The 21404-nt window shown below is 46.4% G+C and overlaps 2 protein-coding genes across 2 annotated transcripts in view; one reads left to right on the top strand and one right to left on the bottom strand.

The window, feature by feature from the left end:
* Positions 1 to 8613, bottom strand: part of LOC122406417 (tensin-4-like) — a 224882-nt gene extending 216269 nt beyond the window's left edge. The window contains exon 1 of the mRNA XM_043411858.1: positions 8500 to 8613. The gene's annotated coding sequence lies outside the window, so the exon portion shown is untranslated. The remainder of the gene's footprint in view (positions 1 to 8499) is intronic.
* On the top strand, positions 2093 to 19946 carry Cad86C (Cadherin 86C). The gene is made up of 16 exons (XM_043411885.1): positions 2093 to 2465; positions 5165 to 5382; positions 5512 to 5753; positions 6217 to 6300; positions 6388 to 6513; positions 6615 to 6755; positions 7026 to 7149; positions 8554 to 8746; positions 8846 to 9089; positions 9190 to 9348; positions 9765 to 10094; positions 10183 to 10576; positions 10710 to 10944; positions 11087 to 11306; positions 11487 to 11712; positions 11802 to 19946. Exons 2-16 carry the CDS (start codon positions 5166 to 5168, stop codon positions 19424 to 19426), a joined length of 10560 nt encoding a protein of 3519 aa, XP_043267820.1. The 5' UTR covers positions 2093 to 2465; position 5165; the 3' UTR covers positions 19427 to 19946.
* The last annotated feature ends 1458 nt before the right edge of the window (positions 19947 to 21404 follow it).

The raw sequence follows: 21404 nt of genomic DNA on the forward strand, positions 1-21404 counted from the left end.
GCGGTAACACACAAAACTTACGGCTAGTAACCCAACAGCCTTACGGAGCAAATATAACTCCCGATAAGACCACCTTCACAGCTCTCGATTCATGCTCCACGTTAATATGAAGAAAAATGTGGCCCAAATGTTGCTTTCCTCAGTGGAACCGATGCACAACTTTTTTAGAGCTTCTGGCGATCAACAGAGTCACTAAAAATTAAGTGTAAGAGTTGACTTTTCAGTTTCCGATTTCTTTCGTCGATTTCTCTACGAAAACTTGTGAAGAAGCGTGGAAATTCGTTTTCAAAAGCTGCTAAAGCTAAAGGATCTTTCAGATAAAATTTCTCCGATCTGGAATGACGAAACTGTCCGAAACTGACATCTTCTGCATTTTTTTCAAATCTTATGAATTAATTCATCGTTGAATGAAACAATTGAGTTAAAAAAAGCTTTTGCGGGGAATAAGGTTCGGAATTTCTCGCAGAATATGGCAGACCTGAAGACTCGAAAAGGGACATGATCGCGTACTTGGTTGCGGAACGATCTGTCCGCCAATTTCGAAGGGCGAAGAGTTGTCGACCCTTATCGCTGCTCGTACGTAACGGGGATTGATACAAAGTAACGAGCTCCTTCACAAACGAATCACACGACGGCGACCCCTTATTATTCGCCGTATTGGAACGGCGCTGGTTATCGAGGGTTCCAACGTGCTCGGAGCAAACTTCGACACGAAATAATCGCGTCTGAGTCATCAGTTTTCGCTCGGCTTTCCCGTCAACTATTATATCGATAAATTGGAGAACTCACTGAAAGAATTCGCTGGCAATAATGGAAAGGGGAAATCGAAAAAAATCGATATTTCGTCGGCTCACGCCTCTTTCACCAGTAATTTGTAGTTTTTATTCAAATTTCATCGTATCTGATGAACGCGAAAGGAACTGAACCTACGAACGTTTAAAAATTATCCAAAAAACGATTTGAAGAGTTGGCGAGAATCGGTGAAAGAAAATTTTTATGAGCTCGGTGCAAAGAACTCGGAGTTTCTCAAGCGCATGGAACTTCTCATATTCAGAATTGAAAATGCGTGTTAAAGGTAGAGCTTGATCTGGGGTTAGATAGCCGCAGCCATAAAACATCCATGAACACACGGGGTCAAGCCTTACGGGACACTCGGCACTCGGCATAGCTTGTTTCACATAGTTACACATCGAGTTTTGCTGACCACATCACACACGAGCTCTCGCGCGAGGTTGGACAACGCGAAACGGGGCTAACGAAATGCATGTTTCGCCGATTTCTTTCCTTCTTTCTTTCAAACTAATAAACGTTTCGTTACGCGGAGCCGCTTAATCTTCGTTCGTTAAATCAGCCCACGGGCTTATAATTTCTCACAGGGAAGTAAGAAAACGTTTTATGAATTATTGCACTCTGAAAAAATGCCGCGAGAAACTTGTGCAAACGAGGTCCCATCGCGTGTAAATTGTTCGGAAAAAATCTTGGAAAAATAGCGGAAAAAAGCAAGCTTTTCCCACTTCGGCTTTTCCAACTTTAGAAAAAATTAACGTCGAAGCTTCGATCGTTACAAAGGATTTTGAATCGAACAACCCTTTTGGTCGCATGCATTTCAGCAGAAATAAATAAATCGAGCGTTCTCGCCTTCCGGCTCTGCATCATCTTCATCAATTAACGAACAAGAGTTCGTGAAGGGTGAATTGTAGCCGGTGGGTTGTTGATCCAAAGGTGGTTAACCACGTACAAAGCCGAGGCGACCGGCAGTTTCTATGTCTCGTTTATAAGGGTGGGAAATTGGGTGGGACGGATGGGGATGGAGAGAGGGAACGAAGGGTTGCCGCGATGCTGACGACTATGACTGTATCGTAACGTGACGTTACGTCGTCCACGTGACGAGGTCCCCGGCGTCGGAGTCAAGCAGAGAGGGGTGACCGGGACGAACACTGCGACAACCCCTTCACATGCCTCGGCGCGTCCTTCGCGGCCACGTGCAACAGCGGAACACCTTGCGGCTGATCTAAAAAATGTTAATAAATATAAACAATCGTTTTCGCACCGGAATATCCTCGAAAATGAGGCAAAATTGAATTTCCACTTTTCGTTATTCGGGTGAAAACGAGTGAAAGTAATAAAAATTTAAAGAAAAATTAGCTTCGACCGTATCGAATTAAAGTGGAGACGATGATTGTTGTGTCGCGACTCGCGTCCTCGCGGGCTTCGTAGTTATGCGTTGAAATGCCAGTTTTTGAAACAACGATTCGTGTGTGAGTTTCGATCGATCGGAAAATGTCTGTATAGAAGGACGCTACTAGCATGTTACTTTTTGTTTTCGTCTCCACTCAACACGTGGAATATTCGGTTGGAGGATGAATCAGTGAGGAAAGTTTCACGACTGAAACTCCGTTTTTGCCTCGATCAAGAACTTCGATCATGTCACGTGGGATGCATCATTTTTAGAGGAAATCAAACAGGTGAATCCGTCGAATTGAATACGCTTAAGCTGACAAAAACATTTGAATTCATTTGACAGAAAAAATAAAATTTCTTTTTCATTTCGAATAGCAAAAGGAAATAATACGAAATTGACAAGAGTGCGGAGTCGAAAAAATCATCGACGCAATTCTCTGAAGAAATAATCCAATTTTGAGAACTGGCTCGCCTTTCGTTTGAGAATATAAAGTGTTCAATGTCCATTTACCCGATTACGCTGAATAATTCATGGAAACAAGACACATAGATACTTGACAAGAATCCAAAGGAGTTCACAAGAGTCTATCGATTTTTTGTCACGAAGAGTATTAATTCCAGGCTTTCGATGTAATCGAAACAGGACATTGACCGTAGGAGTTTGTTTGACGAGAAAATACCAGCTCGAGTGTGAAGGCAACTCCAGAGAGCTTTCAGTCTCGTAATTTTTAATGAATTTTTCGCTAAAAAAGTAGTCGACAAAATGTGTGTGTGTGTGTGCGTGTGTCAGAGAGTTTTGACGTTCGTGGCCGATCCGGGACTATTTTGAAGTGAGAATTGATGGGGATTTTTCAATGGATAAACACTTCGAAGGAGATGTAAACAAATGAAATGACTGACAAATTTTTCTGTCGCGCTATAATCAGGCTTTTGTAACAAGAAATTTTGTAACAATAATCAGACTTTTGTAACAAGGACGGGAAAGTGGAAATTGGGATCGCGATAAGTGAAATGATCAACATGAGAGAATAATGTGACCTTATTCTCCCGAGAATCTCGGTTTACTCACGAGTTAGTCACGCACCAGTCGCCTCTATACCGTACCGATGCTTATACATATCACACCTTTGCAGATTCTCGTACCCTTTACATCGGCACTTCCGTGCTCGCGAAAACGACTTTATAACTCCGATACAGTTTACCAGCGAAAGGCCCTTAAATTGCCATGCGATTTGAGGGGATTCGATGCATCGAGGAAAAAAAAACTATTGGATCCTTCCATCGATGATTTCGTTTGAAAATCATAAAATTTTCGTTCTCAATCCGTCTTACACGGGATCGAGAAGAAAATCGATCGACTCATTGGGACATTTCGAACGATATTTCCCTCCACGATTGCTCGTCTATCACTCGAGCGAAGCATAAAAAAGAAACTAAACGAACGGCCATCACTCAATTTTCATCGTCAACGAGATGACTTTATTCGAAACGGATGGCGCACGCTTTCGCGTGTGAATACTAAAATCGAAAGTACCGATCATACTAATATCCCGTGACTGGTGGCAGAGAGACAGGGAAGCATAAGCAAGCGTGGTGCACGAGGAAAAAGCCCTGTGACTCGGTGTATAAAAGTGATGACCTCGTTTTCGTGATTATAAAATCGATATTAAGAACTTTTATCGATGCTCGAGATCTTTTCAAGCGTTTTTCTCTTCTCGTCGAGCTCGAGTGACGCATGCGAGTTGACAGTGTAAAATAATCCTCATATATTTCCATGTTTCCTTATTCTTTATCGGAGATCTTTCGATTTACTTGTTTCGCCGAAGCTGCATCGATTGCTTGGAACTTTTCCTGAAGGCTCAAGCTTTGACACAATAAAGAATTGAGGATTCGTTTCTCTACTCCCGAATCAAACCGATCGAAAAATACGGTCACGATTCATTCGAGACACAAAAACCTGCACGCACACTGACGAGGTGCCACACATTCGTACGATTATACGGTTCAGCGTCAACGATCTTTAATAACTTATGAGGCACACGCACCCCTGCGCGGAAGGGTCGTGGTGAACCTACATTCGTAAATCGGAAAATCGATTGATATTTTCGTCCTTATCTCATGTGTAGCCCGACTGGACTGGAAGGTGGTAAAAACTCGTAAATGTGGCGAGTCCAGTGACCTCAATAATTCCATCGTCCGTCCAATCTCAATGTATTCCAATGTATCTGCGGACATATGCGTGTGTTAATATTAGCCATCAAGATAAGCCTTGAATAATGGAATCGAGCAAAACTTATTACGAAAAGGCTGAGATACGAATCTCCGTAGGAACACGAAAGCTTGGATTTCCCCGGAGCTTAACTCCGGGGAAATACCGAAGAAAAATAGTCGACTGATTAACGCCACGTTTCTGGAAAACTCCGGAAGCATTGTGAGCCTCGAAAGAGACCAAAATCGTGATTTAAATCGGGTCAAAGTATAATTTAGCGTCTGATCGAAAGCCCGATCGTCGTTAGTTCGAAGGAGGAAGAATTGGTCGGGGGCCTCGATTTTTCGAGGACTTGAAATGCAATCCTTCAGTTCGTTTTTGTCGAAGTTACCAAAAACCAGGGGAAATCTTCGGGAACGGAGTGCGGTAAATTTGGAGACTCTGTTGGAATGTCCGGAAGAAAAAATTCCGGAAAAAAAGAGTGGAAATCCCGTGCGGAATACGGTAGAAGTTGTTGAATCGACACGAACGCAAGATATGCTATAAATACATGGTTCGCTGGAGGACTTGACTCGAAGCACTGGTATTTGGCCTATCACGCAAACCGCAAGCCATTGACCACAATTCCGGCCCCGTGCGAATCTCCCTTCTTCAGGAGTCTTCAATAATTACTGAGCCCCAGGTCGATTGGACTCGAGCCGATTTCGCCGATTACCTACAAGTAAAAGCGAACGATTATCTCGCGTCTCACAGTTTGTCAACCTTTTTTTGCAGAATGCCCTTGAAAGGATGGATGAAATTATGGATGTACATGGAACTGGGTTGTCTCATTGCTCTGCCGAGTCCAGCTGGGACAGCTCGACCTCGTTTCGACACGTCCACGGACATGGGACTCGTTCTCGTGCCTGCGGACGCCGAAATCGATTCCGTAATCTTTCGACTCCGGGCGACCGACCAGGACGCCGATTTTCCCTTGGTTTTCGACATTACTGGTAATTCTCATCGGTGTACTCGTCTGTCGAGTCTCGACAAACGCTCTTGCGAGTTCTTACAGACTAGTGGAGTTCCCTCGATACTTGCACGTCGAATCGATTCTCATTTTCTCGAAAATTCATGCGCAGCAACCGTGACGCCGATCGTGAGGATAGAAAATCTTCCGTGCACCCTGTACAACAAGGTTTGTCAGGCGAACGTGATCCTGACGAAGAGACTCGTGCCTGGACGTCTCCACGACTTCGCGGTTCGAGTTAAAGACTCGAAAGGCGATTCGAACTCCATGCAAGCCACCATTTCAGTCACGAATGCTACCACTCAGAGAGATAAAATATTTCCTCACATACCTGCCATAATTATGGTGCCCGAGGTACGAATTTCATCTTAATTTATATAGCTTCAATTTCATACTTTTCATTTAATATTCATGCGGCGAGTATAAAACGCGGAAAAACACGAATTTCTTATTTTTTTTTTTTCTTTTTATACTCTGTTATGCTTTCGACCCCATTTATTTCATCAACTATATAATATTATATTCATGTGAGAAAGTTCGGCCTGAAACCGTCAGCTTCATGGGGATCGATGCGCGAGCCGGTGTGTGGCCAAGAATCACCGATCCCCGTACTGGTTCCTTATCGAAGCTCCTGAACGTGGAGAAAAGATATAGAGCTACACACCGACTCGATGGTCATGAATTTTTGGAGAAATTTTTGCACTCATTTGCTTCGTTGATGAAACTGGATTTGTTAAGAGGAAAAATCTGTGAAAATTGTCAGACCATTTTTTTTAATCTTTCGAACTATTTCAATACCATTTCGTCCTGCGTTCAGGATACCAAGCCTGGCAGGGAACTGGATTACGTATTGGTGCGATCGAACCAATGGAGTGGGAAGCCAGTCTACATTGAGCTGTGGGTACGTCGAGATGAAAGAATGAAGCGAAATCGTTTGATTCCGAGGAGAAAACAGCGGGGAGACCCAAACTCTCGTTTATTTTTTCAGCAACCGAAAGAACTGTTTACCATCAGGCAGCGACAGACTCAGGCCGAAACCCGAGGCGTGATAACTCTCATAGGTGAATTGGATTTCGAGACCCAATCGATGTACACTCTGAAAATGTACGCAACGGTAAGACACGTTGACAGCTCAAATTTTTGTCCACAAAAGGATTGGCGTATTTTCTATTTTTCGGAATCGTCGATGTTTTCTTAATCGCTTATGACGAACAGGACCCTTACACCGAGCCAAAAAAGGACACTCGCAACATCGCCGGACTGCATCTGGTCGTCATAGTTCAAGACGTTCAAGACGTTCCACCGATTTTCACTCTCGCACCTCCGCTAACGAAAATCAACAATACCGTTCAACCGGTAAGCAGAATCAAAGAGTTTTGAATTTCGAAAAACAGAACGAAAGTACCCTTGGAACGTACTCGATCAGCGTTGGTCAAGTTGCATTAGAATTTTGACGAGTCAGCACCTTTTCAAGCTTCGAATTGAATCACGAGGGACCCAGAAAACAGCCGGATCTTTGTAAATACGCTGATCGCTTTGTCTTTGCCGTTAGAAAATTGTATTTTGAATGATTTGTTTTTGAGACTATAGGAAGTTTGATAGCGAGACGAGTTCATTTGTTTCAAGGGTGACATTATTTTGAGGGTGCACGCAGAAGACGGAGACAAAGGTGTGCCTCGAGAAGTGACTTACGGTCTTGTTTCTGAGGGCAACCCTTTCACCCCTTTCTTCAACATTTCCGAGACGACGGGTAAATTATTATTCTCTGTTCCAACACACAATCTAATAGCACTAAACCACTTTTTATAAGTATGATTAAAAAAAACTGCTGAAGATAAAAAAATTTTGCAATGAATTACGAGGAAATCGGGAGGGGGGGGTCTGTAAATTTGAAGAAAGTTGTCGTGCGATCGCGTGTTTTCGATGACTCGCATCGAATCGTCCACGCATCGAGAGCCGAGTCGTTAAAAAACTGCAAAAGAGTGTGACCGTGCCCGGGGTGGTGATGGCTCTCGTTTCGAGGCGTGATTCGAGGGTCACCGCAATATTTCTTATCGAAACTCGGATCGTCGTCGTGGCGGAGTTCAAGTACCGGACGTCGTTGATCGGAGACATTGCACGAGTGCGTGAGGTGAAAAATCGAGTTTTACCTTTTGACGAGGTTTCTCAGGAGAAAGTGAGTCACCATTGAGCTCGGATTGAAAGTTCACTTGAGACGTACAAGCCGGACAACAATAATAATAAGGTTGTAAAAAGCACGAATAGAAAGACGAAAAAGTGGAGAAAAAGGGAAAAAAGGAGAGAGAGAGAGAGAGATAGAGAGAGAGAGCTGGGAAAGGGCTTTGGGGTCAGACACGATGTTGTTGGACACGAGAACTATCGATCCAAATTGTACAATGCTTCGCTACTAGGCTCATGCCTCCGTCTCGATCTTCAACGGTCAATAGGGCGTATGTACGTCCTTTGACTAGTTGGAAGCCACCGGCCGAGGTTGTTCTCACTCCCAGCAGGCCTCGTATACGTATACATAGTCGTATATGCCGCGGTCAGCAATTTCTCAGGCTTTCAGTTCTCCAGACCACGATTCTTATCACCCCCCTCGAGCGTGTAAGACGCATGCGATCCTTTTCCCTACCGCAGCGCGGTCTACGACTCGCCTCGTTTTCTCAAACCTTCGCTTTCCAACCCCCCGCTCTCATATTCACCAGACGAACCTCTGGACGGTCCCAAGACCCCCTCCTGCCTCCTGTAACCAAAGCACTCTTTATTTTTTTTCTCCCAACATATGTAAAATGAGACGCGCAACACGCCACGATTATTCCTACGCAGTACCAATACTCGCCGTTACGCTATGCCATCTAAAACATCATTCTCATTATGCATTCCTACATCTAGCAACTTCGCGAATGAAAATCCTCCACAATTACTTCCCTCGCATGATTTATTCATCGTATAAGTTAGAAAAAAATGTACTGTCATTAACAGTATTTATCATTCGTCGTAATTGTTCATCTCAATCTCCGCTATCGTGTTCGAAGCATCGAATAAAGTACACCCTCGTTATGCAGTACGTTTAATATAACGAACGTTTAAAACTCACATGGAAACCGATGAGGCTGCGATTCTCATGGAGCGAGCTGTTCCCGTTTTACAGGTGAAATCGCATTAGCTCGTTCACTCGAAGAACTGACGTTAATAACTCACGTCGGAGCTCCGGTCGTGCTGAGCGTCGTTGCTGAGGAAATCAGAAGATCTACGAGCGAACGACCGGCTCAGGCGAGCGTCGTTGAAGTCGGATTCTTACTCGGCGAACCTGGAAATAGTCCACCGTTTTTTGAGAATGACAAGTTAGTATTAAATGGAACGAAACGAAGGAAAAATTGAAAGCGAAGTAAGACGTTTGAACGTGAATGAATCGGTGCATCAACGATGCTCTTTGTTTTTAGCTACGTTGCGTGGATGGATGAAAACGCTGAGCCTGGAAGCGTGGTCAACTTTACGGAGCATTACATAGCCAAAGTTCGGGACGAGGATATCGGCAAAGCCGGTGTTTTTGCTCTCAAGTTACTCAACAACAACGGCACCTTCGAGATCAGTCCAGCGGTCGCCGAACGTGTGGCAAACTTCGTTATCACCGTTCGCGATAACAGTCTCATCGATTATGAGACGTACAAGAGCTTACGATTCGAGGTAAAAAATATTTTTTAAAAACCAAGCGGTAAAAATCGACCGTTCCCGTTCAATTTATAGTGATTTTCAAATATTTTCTTTCCATACTTTTTCCCCAAAGATAATCGCTCAAGAAGTTGGTCCGGCGACGAATCTCTCGGTTACCGTCCCCTGCACCATCTTCATCAGGGACGTCAATGACAATGCGCCTGAATTCGATTCAGCCATCTACGAAGTCACGCTTTCGGAGGATGTGCCACCTGGAACTCGAGTGATTCAAGTAACTATGACACGTAACTTCATTAACCCTACACCTCATGTGCCTTTTTTCATACCCTCAACCTCATGACCGGGGTTTGAACGCACCCCACTCTTTTTCTGCTTATAAATCCGGTTCTACGATGCTAAACTGACTTTATCCTACACCATTTTCTTCGTTTTTTTATAACGAAAAGAATGATGTACGATAAAACTAATTTCAATTGAATTTATATATAAAAAAAATCCGTCAATAATCAGTCGATAATGTCGCTTGTTAGGACGGGAGCGTAGTTTGAAGTTCGCGTGGGGTGTGCTCACACCCCAGTCATGCGTTCTAGGCTTAAAACTTGCAATAAAATCAAGTCCCAATAACATTGATTCAAATCTTTATACTTACAATGAATGAGCTCGAACAAAGTTGCCAAATTTTCTCAGGTCCACGCGACCGACAAGGACACCGGATATTTTGGGAGGATTCAATACACCCGAATTCTGGGCCCTGGAAACGAGGCGTTCACGATCGACCCCAACACAGGAGTAGTCACTGTAGCCTTGGGGAATATAATCCTCGATCGAGAAATGACAGCTCTGCTCGAATTGTCGATCGAAGGACGAGACGAGGAGGGCAAAGGGCTCCGGGGAACAGTTCCCTTGATCATCAACCTCTTGGACGTTAATGACAACGCCCCGATCTTCCAAAAAGAAACTTACGAATTCACCCTGAACGAGGATTCGACGAACTTCACAATGCCCGCGCTGATCAAGGTCTGATTACATGGAAAAAAAATTGAAAAAGTTTTGTGGTTACCTGCTGAACAAAATGGTTTTAAACGTTTAAAAATTATTCAATCAGGCTCTCGACGCTGACGCCGAACCACCCAACAACCAAGTACGTTACGAAATCATTCATGGGAACTACGAAAACAAATTTCACCTGGACGAAGTAACCGGAGAACTTTATTTACGAGAACCCATCAACAAAGCCAGGCGCACGAGACATAATTCAAATCAAAATTTTGCGAGCAAGGTTCGCAACGAATTTTCGAAAGCGAGAACAGCCTTCGCGAAATCGACGCCCTCTCCGGAACTCGGACCGGAAGCGGACGACACAGCGTCAGACAATTCAACCAGCGACGAGAACAACAAAAACGAAAATTCTACTGCGAATTCTGAAGTGACACGAATTAGGAAAAAGCGACAAAGTGATGATGTTCTTTTCTCATTGACAGCACGAGCTTATGATCTTGGTAATTATACTCCGAATAAAGACGTTCTGTGAAACGTTCCCGGATTTAAAAAGCCACCAAAAATATTTAAAAATTGTTGTTTTCCAATCACTCTTACACGGATCGGAGGCTTATTGAATTCCATCGTTTCCAGGTGTCCCCCACATGTCCGGGGTGACTCGAATCAACGTTATGAAGGGGCCTGTAGCCGGTGCTCGGATCGTCAGCTTTGTCGTCCCAGGAGAGAATCCTGATCCAACAAAAACTGCTGAAACTCTTGCTGCGATAACCGGAGGTCCTGTGAGCGTTCAGGAAATCCGTCCTTATACGATCAAAGATGTTCCACAAGGTTCCGGAACGAATGTGCCGAGTGTCGATGGCGGAAAAAAGTGAGTTTTTCGTTTCCTCATGAACAAGCCGCTTCAAAATCGATCCAGCAAACATGATTCCCCACATTTTTAACGTCCTGCAACAACAGAGAGCTTGTTGAAAATAACTGTGCAAATCGATGATTATTTTGTTTTTTTCTAGGAGTATCGTAGTTGCCCGCGTCGAATCGAACAACGGTGGATCGTCGCTGGTCGACGTGGACAGAATAAGAGCAGCGTTGGCAGCAAACGGGGTCGGAGTCATTGGCGGCGACATGCCCGGGATGGGTCCCAAAAATGAAACGAAACCGAACGATGCTACCACAACGAATCACAATACGAACACAGTAACCAACATAACAACGGTTCACAACGAAGAAGTAGTAAGTTCGTCAACTCAATTCGGTAGTTTTGCCTTGGAGTTGAATGGAATCATCGACTACTCAAGAAAGCTCGCTTCAGTTAGGAAATAAAAGGAAAAAAAAATGCAAACGATACAAACATCATTGAAGGATGTAAAATTCACTCGATTCAATATGCCTGAGCGAAGTTATCATTTGCAGACGGTTTACAAAGCGGAGAACAGACTTTTGTTGTGGCTCCTCATAATTCTCGGTCTTCTGATGCTGGCGGCTCTGATCGCGTTGATAATTTGCTGCATTTGTCCCGGATGTCCGTTTTATATGGCACCTCGCAAGAGAAGGGTGCATTCGTCGGAAACGCTGATCCCGCGGTCTGACGGAAGACCGAAGAGGCACCTGCACCGTAAGCACACAAGATTATTCCAAGGTATTCATTCAATCGTTCGATACAATTTTGTATTTGCACAACGTAATTGATCTGTAAAAACAGCTTTTCCTCGATTAAAACAATGGCAGGTTCCTGGCCGGAAAGGAAGCAAGCGTGGAGTGCGGATCCGATGCGACGTAATTGGCAATTCAACCGGAGAAATCAGAAAGCCGGTGGCTTGGCGTCGTTGCCCGGTGACGTTCGCGCGATCGAGAGGGAGCAAGAAATAGTGGAAAAAGCTGCATCCCTGCGTTTGCTCCACGGCCCAGTAATGTACTCGACCATGGAGCAAAGGAGGAGGCCGGAGGAGGAAAGAATTTACATCGAAGACGTTGAGGGAATAAGAGCTCGGGGCTACATGGATTCCTACCGGCATCAAGATCCGGAGCGGGGTATGGAAGTTGCCCAACAGATTTATGTCAATCAGGAGACGGAACATGCCCAAGTACAACCGCAGCCGAAATTCATCAGGGAGCAGCACTTTTACAGAGATGGCAACGCCGAAGTTTTGCGACTCGTGACACGAGGACCGATGGACGAAGCGGTGCTGGCTCACGCCAGCAAGAGGCCACACACTCTGGTAATAGAGCAATCGGGAGCGTATCGGAATGATGGCAAAGAAATATTGCTGCAACGATTCATCGAGGATCAAACCCATCGACACGCAACCGTCGGACAAGATTTCCACGACAGCTTCCAGGATATTGAAAGGAGAAGCATGGAGTCCCATCAACGTCAAAAAGAAGCGATCGGTGCTCAAGCCCACCAACAACAACCGAAAATCGTGCTTCTCCCCGAACGATTGGAGGAGGATCATCGCCAACATTTCGAAGAGCTCGGACCAGAAGTTCAGAGACTGATCATCGATCACGGTAGTTTTGAAAAGGCCGGCTTCGAACCGAGAGAAAACGAAGAAGCGATCCCAGGCCCGTCACTGGTCATCGACGCCCCCCCCGGCCCGGAACCCCCGACCGAAAAACCCAAGGAACGAAGCCCAAAGCCGAGCATCGAACATTTCTCACTCCACGATCTCGAGCTCGCACGTCAAAATGCCCTGCTGACGAAGCTTCTCCTCGGCAGAGATGTCGGTGGAGGAGCTCTCGTAGACTCGGCCAGTTATCTCGAGACTCAAAGCTTGCCTGGTCAGGTAGCGATTGCTACGCAAACAGATCGAACGACCGCGACTCAAACGGAGATGCCGAGTCGAAGTCGAAGCGACAACGACGAGTCCGAGGAGGAAGCGAGAATCAGAAGAAAGCTCAAGTCGAAAAAACGTTACACGGACTCCGAACCGAGACGGATGAGAACTCTTTGGATCAAATCACCCATCGAAGAGGAAGAGATGCAATACGGATCGGAGAAAAAAACTATTTTTTTGCGGAAAAAAATGAGAGACGTCAAAGACAATCGAAGAGTTTGCCTGGAGCCCGAAGTCCTGCGAGAAATATCGGACTCCCTCGACGAAAACGGTGAGCCACCGATTACTGCGCGTAGAAGAGAAAGACAAGACTCCAAATCGAAGGAAACTCGCATCGTAGATGACAGCGAACGAATTCCGGACTCATCCTCGATGGAGGTTGAACCACAGAAAAGCAGAAAAATTGATTCGGAAGGGAAGGAAAGGAAAGATCGCCCTGGTGACGATTCGAGAACGAAAAGCCACCGAGGAATGTGCGAAAATATCGTTGAACCGAGCTTTCGAATCTTGGAAAAAGAAATAAACTCACTGAGCAAGAAACTGTCGAAACTTACCGGGAAAAAAATGCTTCGGTACAGCAACGGTAGCGAAACTGATTGCCAAGACAAATCCAAGCCAAAGGCATCGATGACTGCTAAGAAAATTGACAAAAGAACGGACGCCGATGACACGAAAAAAGTCACTAAAAAAGCAGACGCTTCGAAAACGAAGCGGTCCAAGTCGACACAGCGAACAGTCACCACGGAAAGCCCGTCAACGATGGAAAGAATTGACGTTTACGAAGAAACCACTGATGGCAGAACCCGGCAAACATCTAAAACCCGAAAGAGCCAAAACATCAGCACTGGCAGCTCGGATTTTGAGGAAACTATGGAAAAACTGAAAAAATCAATCCCACAAGCTACGCACGCAGACAAACAGAGACAAGCACCTGCTAAATCCTCTTACGTCAAGTTGAAAAGACACGCGAGGGTAGAGCCCAAAGATCTTGCCAAATCTCCTCTGAGCCCGCTTTCTCAAGAGACCGGGGACGGAAGAGACACTTCGGATACTGGGGCAAAAGGGTCCATGAAAGCTTACAAGAATGAGAGGAACTCGATGCGAATGAAAAAGTACGGCACGGGGACGATCGAAGCTCAATCCGGAGTGGCCAGCAGCAGTGCCAGTTCAGACAATTTCAAAGACAAAAGAGCCCTTAAAAGGGAGAAACTCGTGCTGGATAAACCGAGCGCTGCTGTCGAAGTGAGGGATCGAAAAACAATATTAGAAAGTCCAAGTGGCAGTCAAATCTCCGATCGTCTGAGAGATAAAAAAATTCGTGTCAACGAAAAGTCTACGACGGATAAAAAGAGTCCCGGAGGGGATCGCATCGACAGCAAATCCGAATCCGACCCCTCGGCAAATAGTCCAAATTCTGACGACATGAAACAACCAAGTCAGAAGAAATCAAAGTCGGTACTCGATAGAAAAAATGCGGTGGAGGCTGATGAAAGGAAATTTGAAATCGAGAAAACCCCCCGCGGCTCAATCCCAATCACAGTCGAAGTTGGAGAATTGCAGAGGGAAGAAAAATTCGTTACCAGTGAAAAGATTGTCGGAGCAGTCGAAGGAAAAAATGATTTGGTGCCGGCCGATGACGCCTCGTTCTCGAGCCCGTCGAAAAATATTCCGAAACACAGGGAGGAAAAAATTATACCTGTCAACACAAATTTCGTTGATCACATCGTCGCCGGGGCTGAATCTCAATTGAAGGGTCGTAGTCCAAGCATAGACGATTCGAAAAATGCGAGTCCAGGCGAGAAAGAAGACCAATTGTCGAGTCCGGAAAGCGTCCCAGAAACTGGTCGAAAAGAGTTGCACGACGAACGAAATACTGGCGGAACTATGGACCAGAAAGCGCAGTTCGAAGCATCGAGTGACAAACCAGTGACAGTAGAAACCCAAGATGAAATTCTTCAGAAAAGCAAAACTCCAGTACCCCATGAAGGAATTTCAATCGAAGTTGATGAATCAATCGGACAACTTCCACCAGAGAGCATCCCACAGCCCATGCCTGAAAAACTCGTTCAAGAAACTTTCCCAGAAGCGACTACGATAGAAATTAAAGAGGAAAGTCCAGGAGTCCGAGAACTCGTGCAAAAGTCTGTGTCCGAGGCGGGAGTCGTGCAAACTGCCGAGAACTTGACGGACCATCGTCCAGAGGTCGTGCCCGAAACGACGAGTCCGGAAAAGCCTGAGGAAGAGAAGCCAGAACCTCAGGATATGGAGGCTCATGAGGAAGGCATCGAAGTACCTAAACAAGAGATCGTCGAATTTTTAAATCACGAAGCCGAAGACAGTGCGCAGGCTCTGCAGGCTGAATATGAGTCGATCGCCAAAGAAGCAGAAAAAATTGTCGACATCCTTCTTGAATCAGTGGTGATGGAGAGCATGGAGGAAAAGCAGCCTGAGACAGCTGACAGTGAACCGATGCACGAACAACTTGCTTTAGAATCTGCAGACGATTTGAACCTAGAACAAAAAGATTTGAAAGAACTTAAAGAGCTTGAGAGCAAAGAGGAGCGAGGGGTCCAGCAATCTGCAGATGGAGGGGAATTTTCTGACAATTTTGACAATTTCTGTGGTACCGATGGCTTGATAAAAGACTCTACAACTACGCAGGAACCGAACGATGAAATACCTTACGAGCTGCTGTCCTCGGAACCCTCGGAAGAGCAAGTCCCGACGGCCGATGCGATCGATACGAAGGACGCGGATGGTGACGATCAAGGAAAGACCCAGGATGAGCGCGTGGAGGAATCAGACCCCCCTCGGATAACCGCCAAACAGGAGACGCAGGAACCTCAAGAAGTAACTCCGACGAGACCGGTCGCTGATGCTTCTGATTCGACGACTCTGGAAACAACGAGAAAAGCTATGCCATCGAGTCCTTCGGGTGAATCCAAAGAAAAATTAGGAACTTGCGCATTGGAGGAAAGGGTTGATGCGCCAGAAGTGAGCGGTTCTCTGAAACAGTCAGAAACAGAAAAAATCGGTGAGCTTTTAGCGAAAGAACACGTGCACCAGATCCCAGTAGTGCCGCCCCTGAAGATAGAGCTTTTGGACGAAGCAGTTTCTACTTCTGCAGAGCCACATGAAGAAATACTCAAACCTAAGTCACCGGGGCTTTCGCCCAGAAGTCCTGGAGAGCTCGCCCTCGAAATACCATCACAAAAGGAATTCGGTATCGCCGATTCCCTGTTCGTGGGTGCTAAAATCGTGACTGCGCCTCCGAGCCCACGAAAAATTGACGATGAAACGAAACCGGCGACACCTGCGGGGGAGGGAGCACAGGACAAAGTAACTCACGTGCCTCCCATCGATCTTGTGGAATTGTCACGCGCCATGTTAGAGGATGCCGATGACAGCGACTCCAGCGAAGCTTCCCGTAAGACGATGTTGACCGCGAGACCTTACGGAACACCTCGCCAGCGACCGGTGTCAGGGTCCGAAGATATCATGCCCGTGGAAGTGGCCGCGGATGCAATACCCTCTGAAACGTGTAACGATACGATTAAATTAGCCGAGTTTGAAGCAAGTCCAGAAATGCTAGAGGAACGCGTGCCTGGCGATAAAAAGGACCTTGAATCTGAACTTTCCGAGGCAGTGACCAAGGAAGAGGGGACGATTGAGGATAAATCAAGCTCGATCATTCCACAAGGTACTATGACGAGCGAAGCCACTCCAAAGATACCAGAAACTGACGTACCGAGCCTCGATCAAGGGCCCGAGACTACTGCACAGCGGGAGGGTACGAAGATCGAAACAACGGAAAAGGTACAACTTTCTCAAATACAACAAACAAATTTACCCGCTGATCCTGACGGCTTCGCTTCTCTTCCAGAAACGGGTATCCCCGTTAAGAGTTCAGATGATGCAACATCCCTAGATGAAACATCATCCGAAGGGATGAACAAGTTTCCGGAAGAGTTAGAGAGCAAAGATTCTGAAAAAGCTGGCGACGAAACACCAGGACCCGGTGACTCGAGTTCTCCGTTGAAAACCTCGATAGCGAGGGCACCCGAGCCACGAACAGTTACTGAGGAAACAGGGAGATCGGAGCAACTCCCCACCACGAGGGTTTCGACTCAAGAGCTTGAAGCGAAGACCCCCAAAGAAGCGGATAAAAAAGCGAAGACGGAGGGAGCCATGAAAAGGGGGAAAAAGGATGTGAAGCAAGCAGCTTCAGGTAGTGAGGACTCGTCGAAAGGGACGAAGAAAACAACTCCACCGACGAAGGCGATTCCACCGAAAAAGGAGCGACCAACAAAAACGCTGAGGGAAGAGAACGCTAGAGCTGTGAAACAGACGACGGTCGTCGAGCAGCCTGCGCGTACTCGAGATACGAAGCAACGTGCCTTGCCTGCAGAGGAGCAAGCACCGGATCAATCGAATCGGTTGTCCAAACCCGATCGGATGAAACGCGCGTGGAAAAAAACGGAACATCCCGAGAAAGACGCGACTCAAAAGGAAGTCGCTAAGGTAAAAACGCTCCCGAGCAAAGACAGCGATAAATCTGTCGGTAAAAAGAGAACCGAGGCGGCAGTCAAGCAGGATAAAGCTAAAAGCCTTCGTGTTAAGAAGCCTCAGGACAAGAAAGTAGAAAACTCGAAAATCGGCCTGGAGAAAAAAGTCGAAAGGTTGGAGCTCAAGAAAATTGAGCAACAGCCAACAGCCGGAGACGACGAGCAAGAGCTCGAAAAAAAAGCGATTTCTGAGGGTGTTTTACCGGCGGAAGAAACAACAGAAATGCAAACATCAAGCGAGCCCGAAAAATTTGTAGAAAACGACCACGAAGAGGGTGGAAAAACACCACTGGAAGTGTCGCCACCGCCTGTTGAAAGTTCCGAATTTTCTGAAGTTGCGAAAACCGAATCTCAGATTTCTGAAGAAAAATCAACCGAAGCAGGAGTTGCAGCAGAACCCATCACAGAATATACTGGAGAACAAGATTCAATAGCGTCAAATGAACGCGTCGAAAGCACCGCCGAAGAAAAGTCAGCTCCGGTTGAAACGATTGAGCCGGTTGCGTCAAATGTGGGTGAACCAAGTCAGCAGGAAATAGAACTACAGAGTGTGAATCTTCAGTCCGAAGACCAAAAGCCTCCAACTGAGGACGCCAGTGAAACTCAGAGTTCCGAAGGCACTGAAGAGTCTCAAGACATTGGAACTAGTTCGGAAAAAGTGCTGGCTGAAAAGACCAGTGACAACGAAGCGGAGGGCTCTACTGAAAAGAAACTCGTTGAAGCTGCTACTCCAATTGACGAATCTTCGAGAACTCAAACAACTGAAAAAATCGAAACGAAAATAGAGACCGGAATCGAGAGAGGGCTGACCGGACAGCCGAGCGACAGCGAGACCGGGGACGCGAGTGACAAAAAGGTTCCAATAATCGTCTCGATCGAAGGGGCTCCGGATGTCCGGGAAACTGAAAAATCCAGTGACGCGGAAGGGGATTCGGCGGTGGAAAAAAATCCGCCAACTATTGGAAGCCAGGAGAAAACTGGAAAATCCCAGGAGGAAATAGAATCGGAGCGAGACGCGGGTAAAGCGGAGGCTCCAGGTACCGACGACAGCAGAACCCTGGATTTGGTGGAAGGAAATTTGAACACAGAGGGCGCTCTGCCTCAGGAAGTTAAGGACAGCAAGGCGCTTGGCTCAGCGTTGGAGAAAACTGCGAAGACGAGAGTGCCCGCGGACAAGTCCCCGAGTCCTCGGAAGTCGAGGAAAGTTCGCAGAGAGACAGAAACGACGGTGATCGAGGGCCAGTCGAGGTACATGGAATGGTACAAACAGACGCGGGAGGAAATGGAGCGTAAAAGGCTCGACAGAAAGGACGGTGAGGATGAGGAGGTGCGACCCAAGTGGCTGCGAAAAAGAACGCGGCAAAGATGGATCAAAGTTGGTCCCGAGGACAAGAGAATCTTCGACCCCCATTTGTCAGACATAACGCCAGCCCGTAGGAAAAAAATAAAGCCTCTGGTGAACGTGGAGTCCGAGCAGCTCAAAGCGATCGTTCGTCAAGGTCGCAGGCTCCGGAAAGCTCGAGGCGAAAGCGCCGAAGAGCCACAGATCCAAATATTTGCACCGGACAAACCGCCGCCCCCGTTGCCCTCGATACCGACCGGCTCGCGGTGCCATCATCACCACCATTTGATTCAACACTCCGAATACAAATACGAGAAAATGCCTTTGGCACCGTTCTATTTGCATCCTCAGCCTCCGCCCGACGCAGCCTCGCAACTGAAGCCACGAAGCTTCGACGATCCATGTCCCGAGGGAAAATACTCGAGTCTTCCCACGGAGTCTCGGTGTCCTAACCAAGTTTACGATCCCGGTGTCGCCCACGAATCGCTGCCAGGCGCCAACAAATTACGGCACGGCGAGCTCTTGGAGAAAAAGAGTGTCTTTGACATCGCCTACAGCGAAGCGGCGCCCTCGCAACTCCGCTCGGATAGCACGACTCCCCCGTCGTGAGCGGCATCTGAAAAATTCGATTCTTTGTTTCATACTCTCGGGATATTAATCTCAGTATATTTGTAGCTCAATGTATTGTAAATCGATTAAATGTTAACTTTGTTATATGCCAAAATGTAATGAATGTAACGCGCAGCGAGTGTTAGTTTTCAAGAATGTTTATTCGAAAGTGTCGTTGAGTCGAAAAAAACGTACGAAAGGTAAAATTAATGTTCATCACTGCCGTAAAAGAGAGCGCGGACATCGCATCGATGGCGAATGTTTTTTTACACAGCTCGAATATGCTACGGTGGAGTTTTTTTGTGATTCGGGGCTGACGGTCTATGAAACACATCGACGAATGCAAATTTGAGGTTAGTTTTTTGTAAAATCATGTCTCGGAGCATATGATCGAACGATGCGAAATCTGGTGTACAAATAAATAATCGTTTTTAGCATATCTGAAAGCCTGTGAGCCGAGTATAATTGTAAAACAGTGTTAATTCATAATTTGTAAATAAAAAATGTATAAAATATGAAATTTGAGGAATTTCGTTGGCCTCACTCGAGCGTAAGACACCTGTGAAAAGGTTACCTTCCGTTTCACAAACATGCGACGAACCACGATCGAATGGAAGGTCGAGAGCGTTGTAGCTTTCTGGCCGATTCTGTTGCTCTGATACAAAAGTATCCTCGTTCTCGACTTTAGCCACTATCTTTCGTTCCAGCCGGTTTATCTAGTGCGTTTTGTACGTGCATGCGACGAATATTCGTCCGAGAAAACGAGCAAAGAATATCGGAGAGGGAGATGACTGTAAACGACAAAAAGCGGTCTTGCTGCGGTGGCCATTTTCGAATAAAAAAAAATACTATGTCGTGGCCCGCCGCTGCGACGTGCGCAATACCGATTTCGAAATATACAGTAAGTCTTGGAACACGGACTAAATTCACAGCAGTTTTATCTCCGAGCTCTCTCTTCTCTCTTTTTAGCTACTGGTTCGATGCAAAAATCATCTAAGTGGGGAAAAAATACAGGGGGAGAGAGTGGCGAGTGGGGGGTAGTGCTCGAGGCCGAGTCTCGACTCGAGTGGTGCGCTTGCGCAGCGGTGAGACAGAGAACTACGAAAATGGCGGCCGCGCGAGGCTCTCGCTCTTGAAACTCTGACGTATTCTCGATCTCGACTACGTAAGAACGATCATCGACGACGTATCTCGTGACGCTTGCGATGCAACTAACCTACCGTAATCAAAGGCATAATGGTGCATCAAACATAACCGGAGACCGGTAAATCTTTGGGCCAGGATTGCATGAGAGCAGGACTGGTAAAGTGTTCAACGGCTCGCACCGCAAGCGTCGTATCCCGATCGCTCGATTGGTTCGTCGCGGCTCCCCCTAACCGGCTTCGCGCACTCCCAAGGCTTGCGATAAATATATTCGCGTACACGACTTCTCCGTTCGCTATGCACTCCTGATCGTGGCGTACGCCAACGGCCGGCCGTTTACGACGCACCGTGTGCTCTCCAACCAACATCCTCGCATGAAGCCACCTTCGATGTGTCACCAAGAGTTGGCAACAGCTGCTACAACTGCGCGCGTACGAATACGAATTTCGTCCCACGCTTATGCCACATCTAACTCTACCGACTCTGACCTTCGATTCGTAACATTCGAAAGTCAATGTCAGCCGACTAGACGATTCGAGGCGGAGCGAAACGTGTCATTATTGATGCCACGATTGCAGTACGACGACGCTGGCTTCCGTCACACTCCGATTCACCACCGTCTCCGCGCACAAAAGCCCGAATAAATACTTTTTGTACGAATAATCGTCGCATAGGGCCGAAAAAAATTAATAGCAGTCGAAATAAAAAACGTACGCGAAACCTAAGGACCATCGTTGGTGAATGAGGTGCTTTAAATTCTCAATCCAAGCACCGCATTGTAATTGAGAACCAAGTTGAGTCGATCTCCACTCGATGATTAATCTTAACGAAGCGT

This window comes from Venturia canescens, chromosome 2 (genome assembly GCF_019457755.1).
Source record: "Venturia canescens isolate UGA chromosome 2, ASM1945775v1, whole genome shotgun sequence".
Classification (NCBI taxonomy): Eukaryota; Metazoa; Arthropoda; class Insecta; order Hymenoptera; family Ichneumonidae; genus Venturia; species Venturia canescens.

Excerpts from the sequence above, each read along its gene's own strand:
- Cad86C (XM_043411885.1), top strand. The coding sequence starts at position 5,166 with ATGCCCTTGAAAGGATGGATGAAATTATGGATGTACATGGAACTGGGT. Across the intron at positions 9,090-9,189 it reads ACAAGAGCTTACGATTCGAG|ATAATCGCTCAAGAAGTTGG; the intron begins GTAAAAAATATT and ends TTTTCCCCAAAG. Across the intron at positions 9,349-9,764 it reads CTGGAACTCGAGTGATTCAA|GTCCACGCGACCGACAAGGA; the intron begins GTAACTATGACA and ends AAATTTTCTCAG.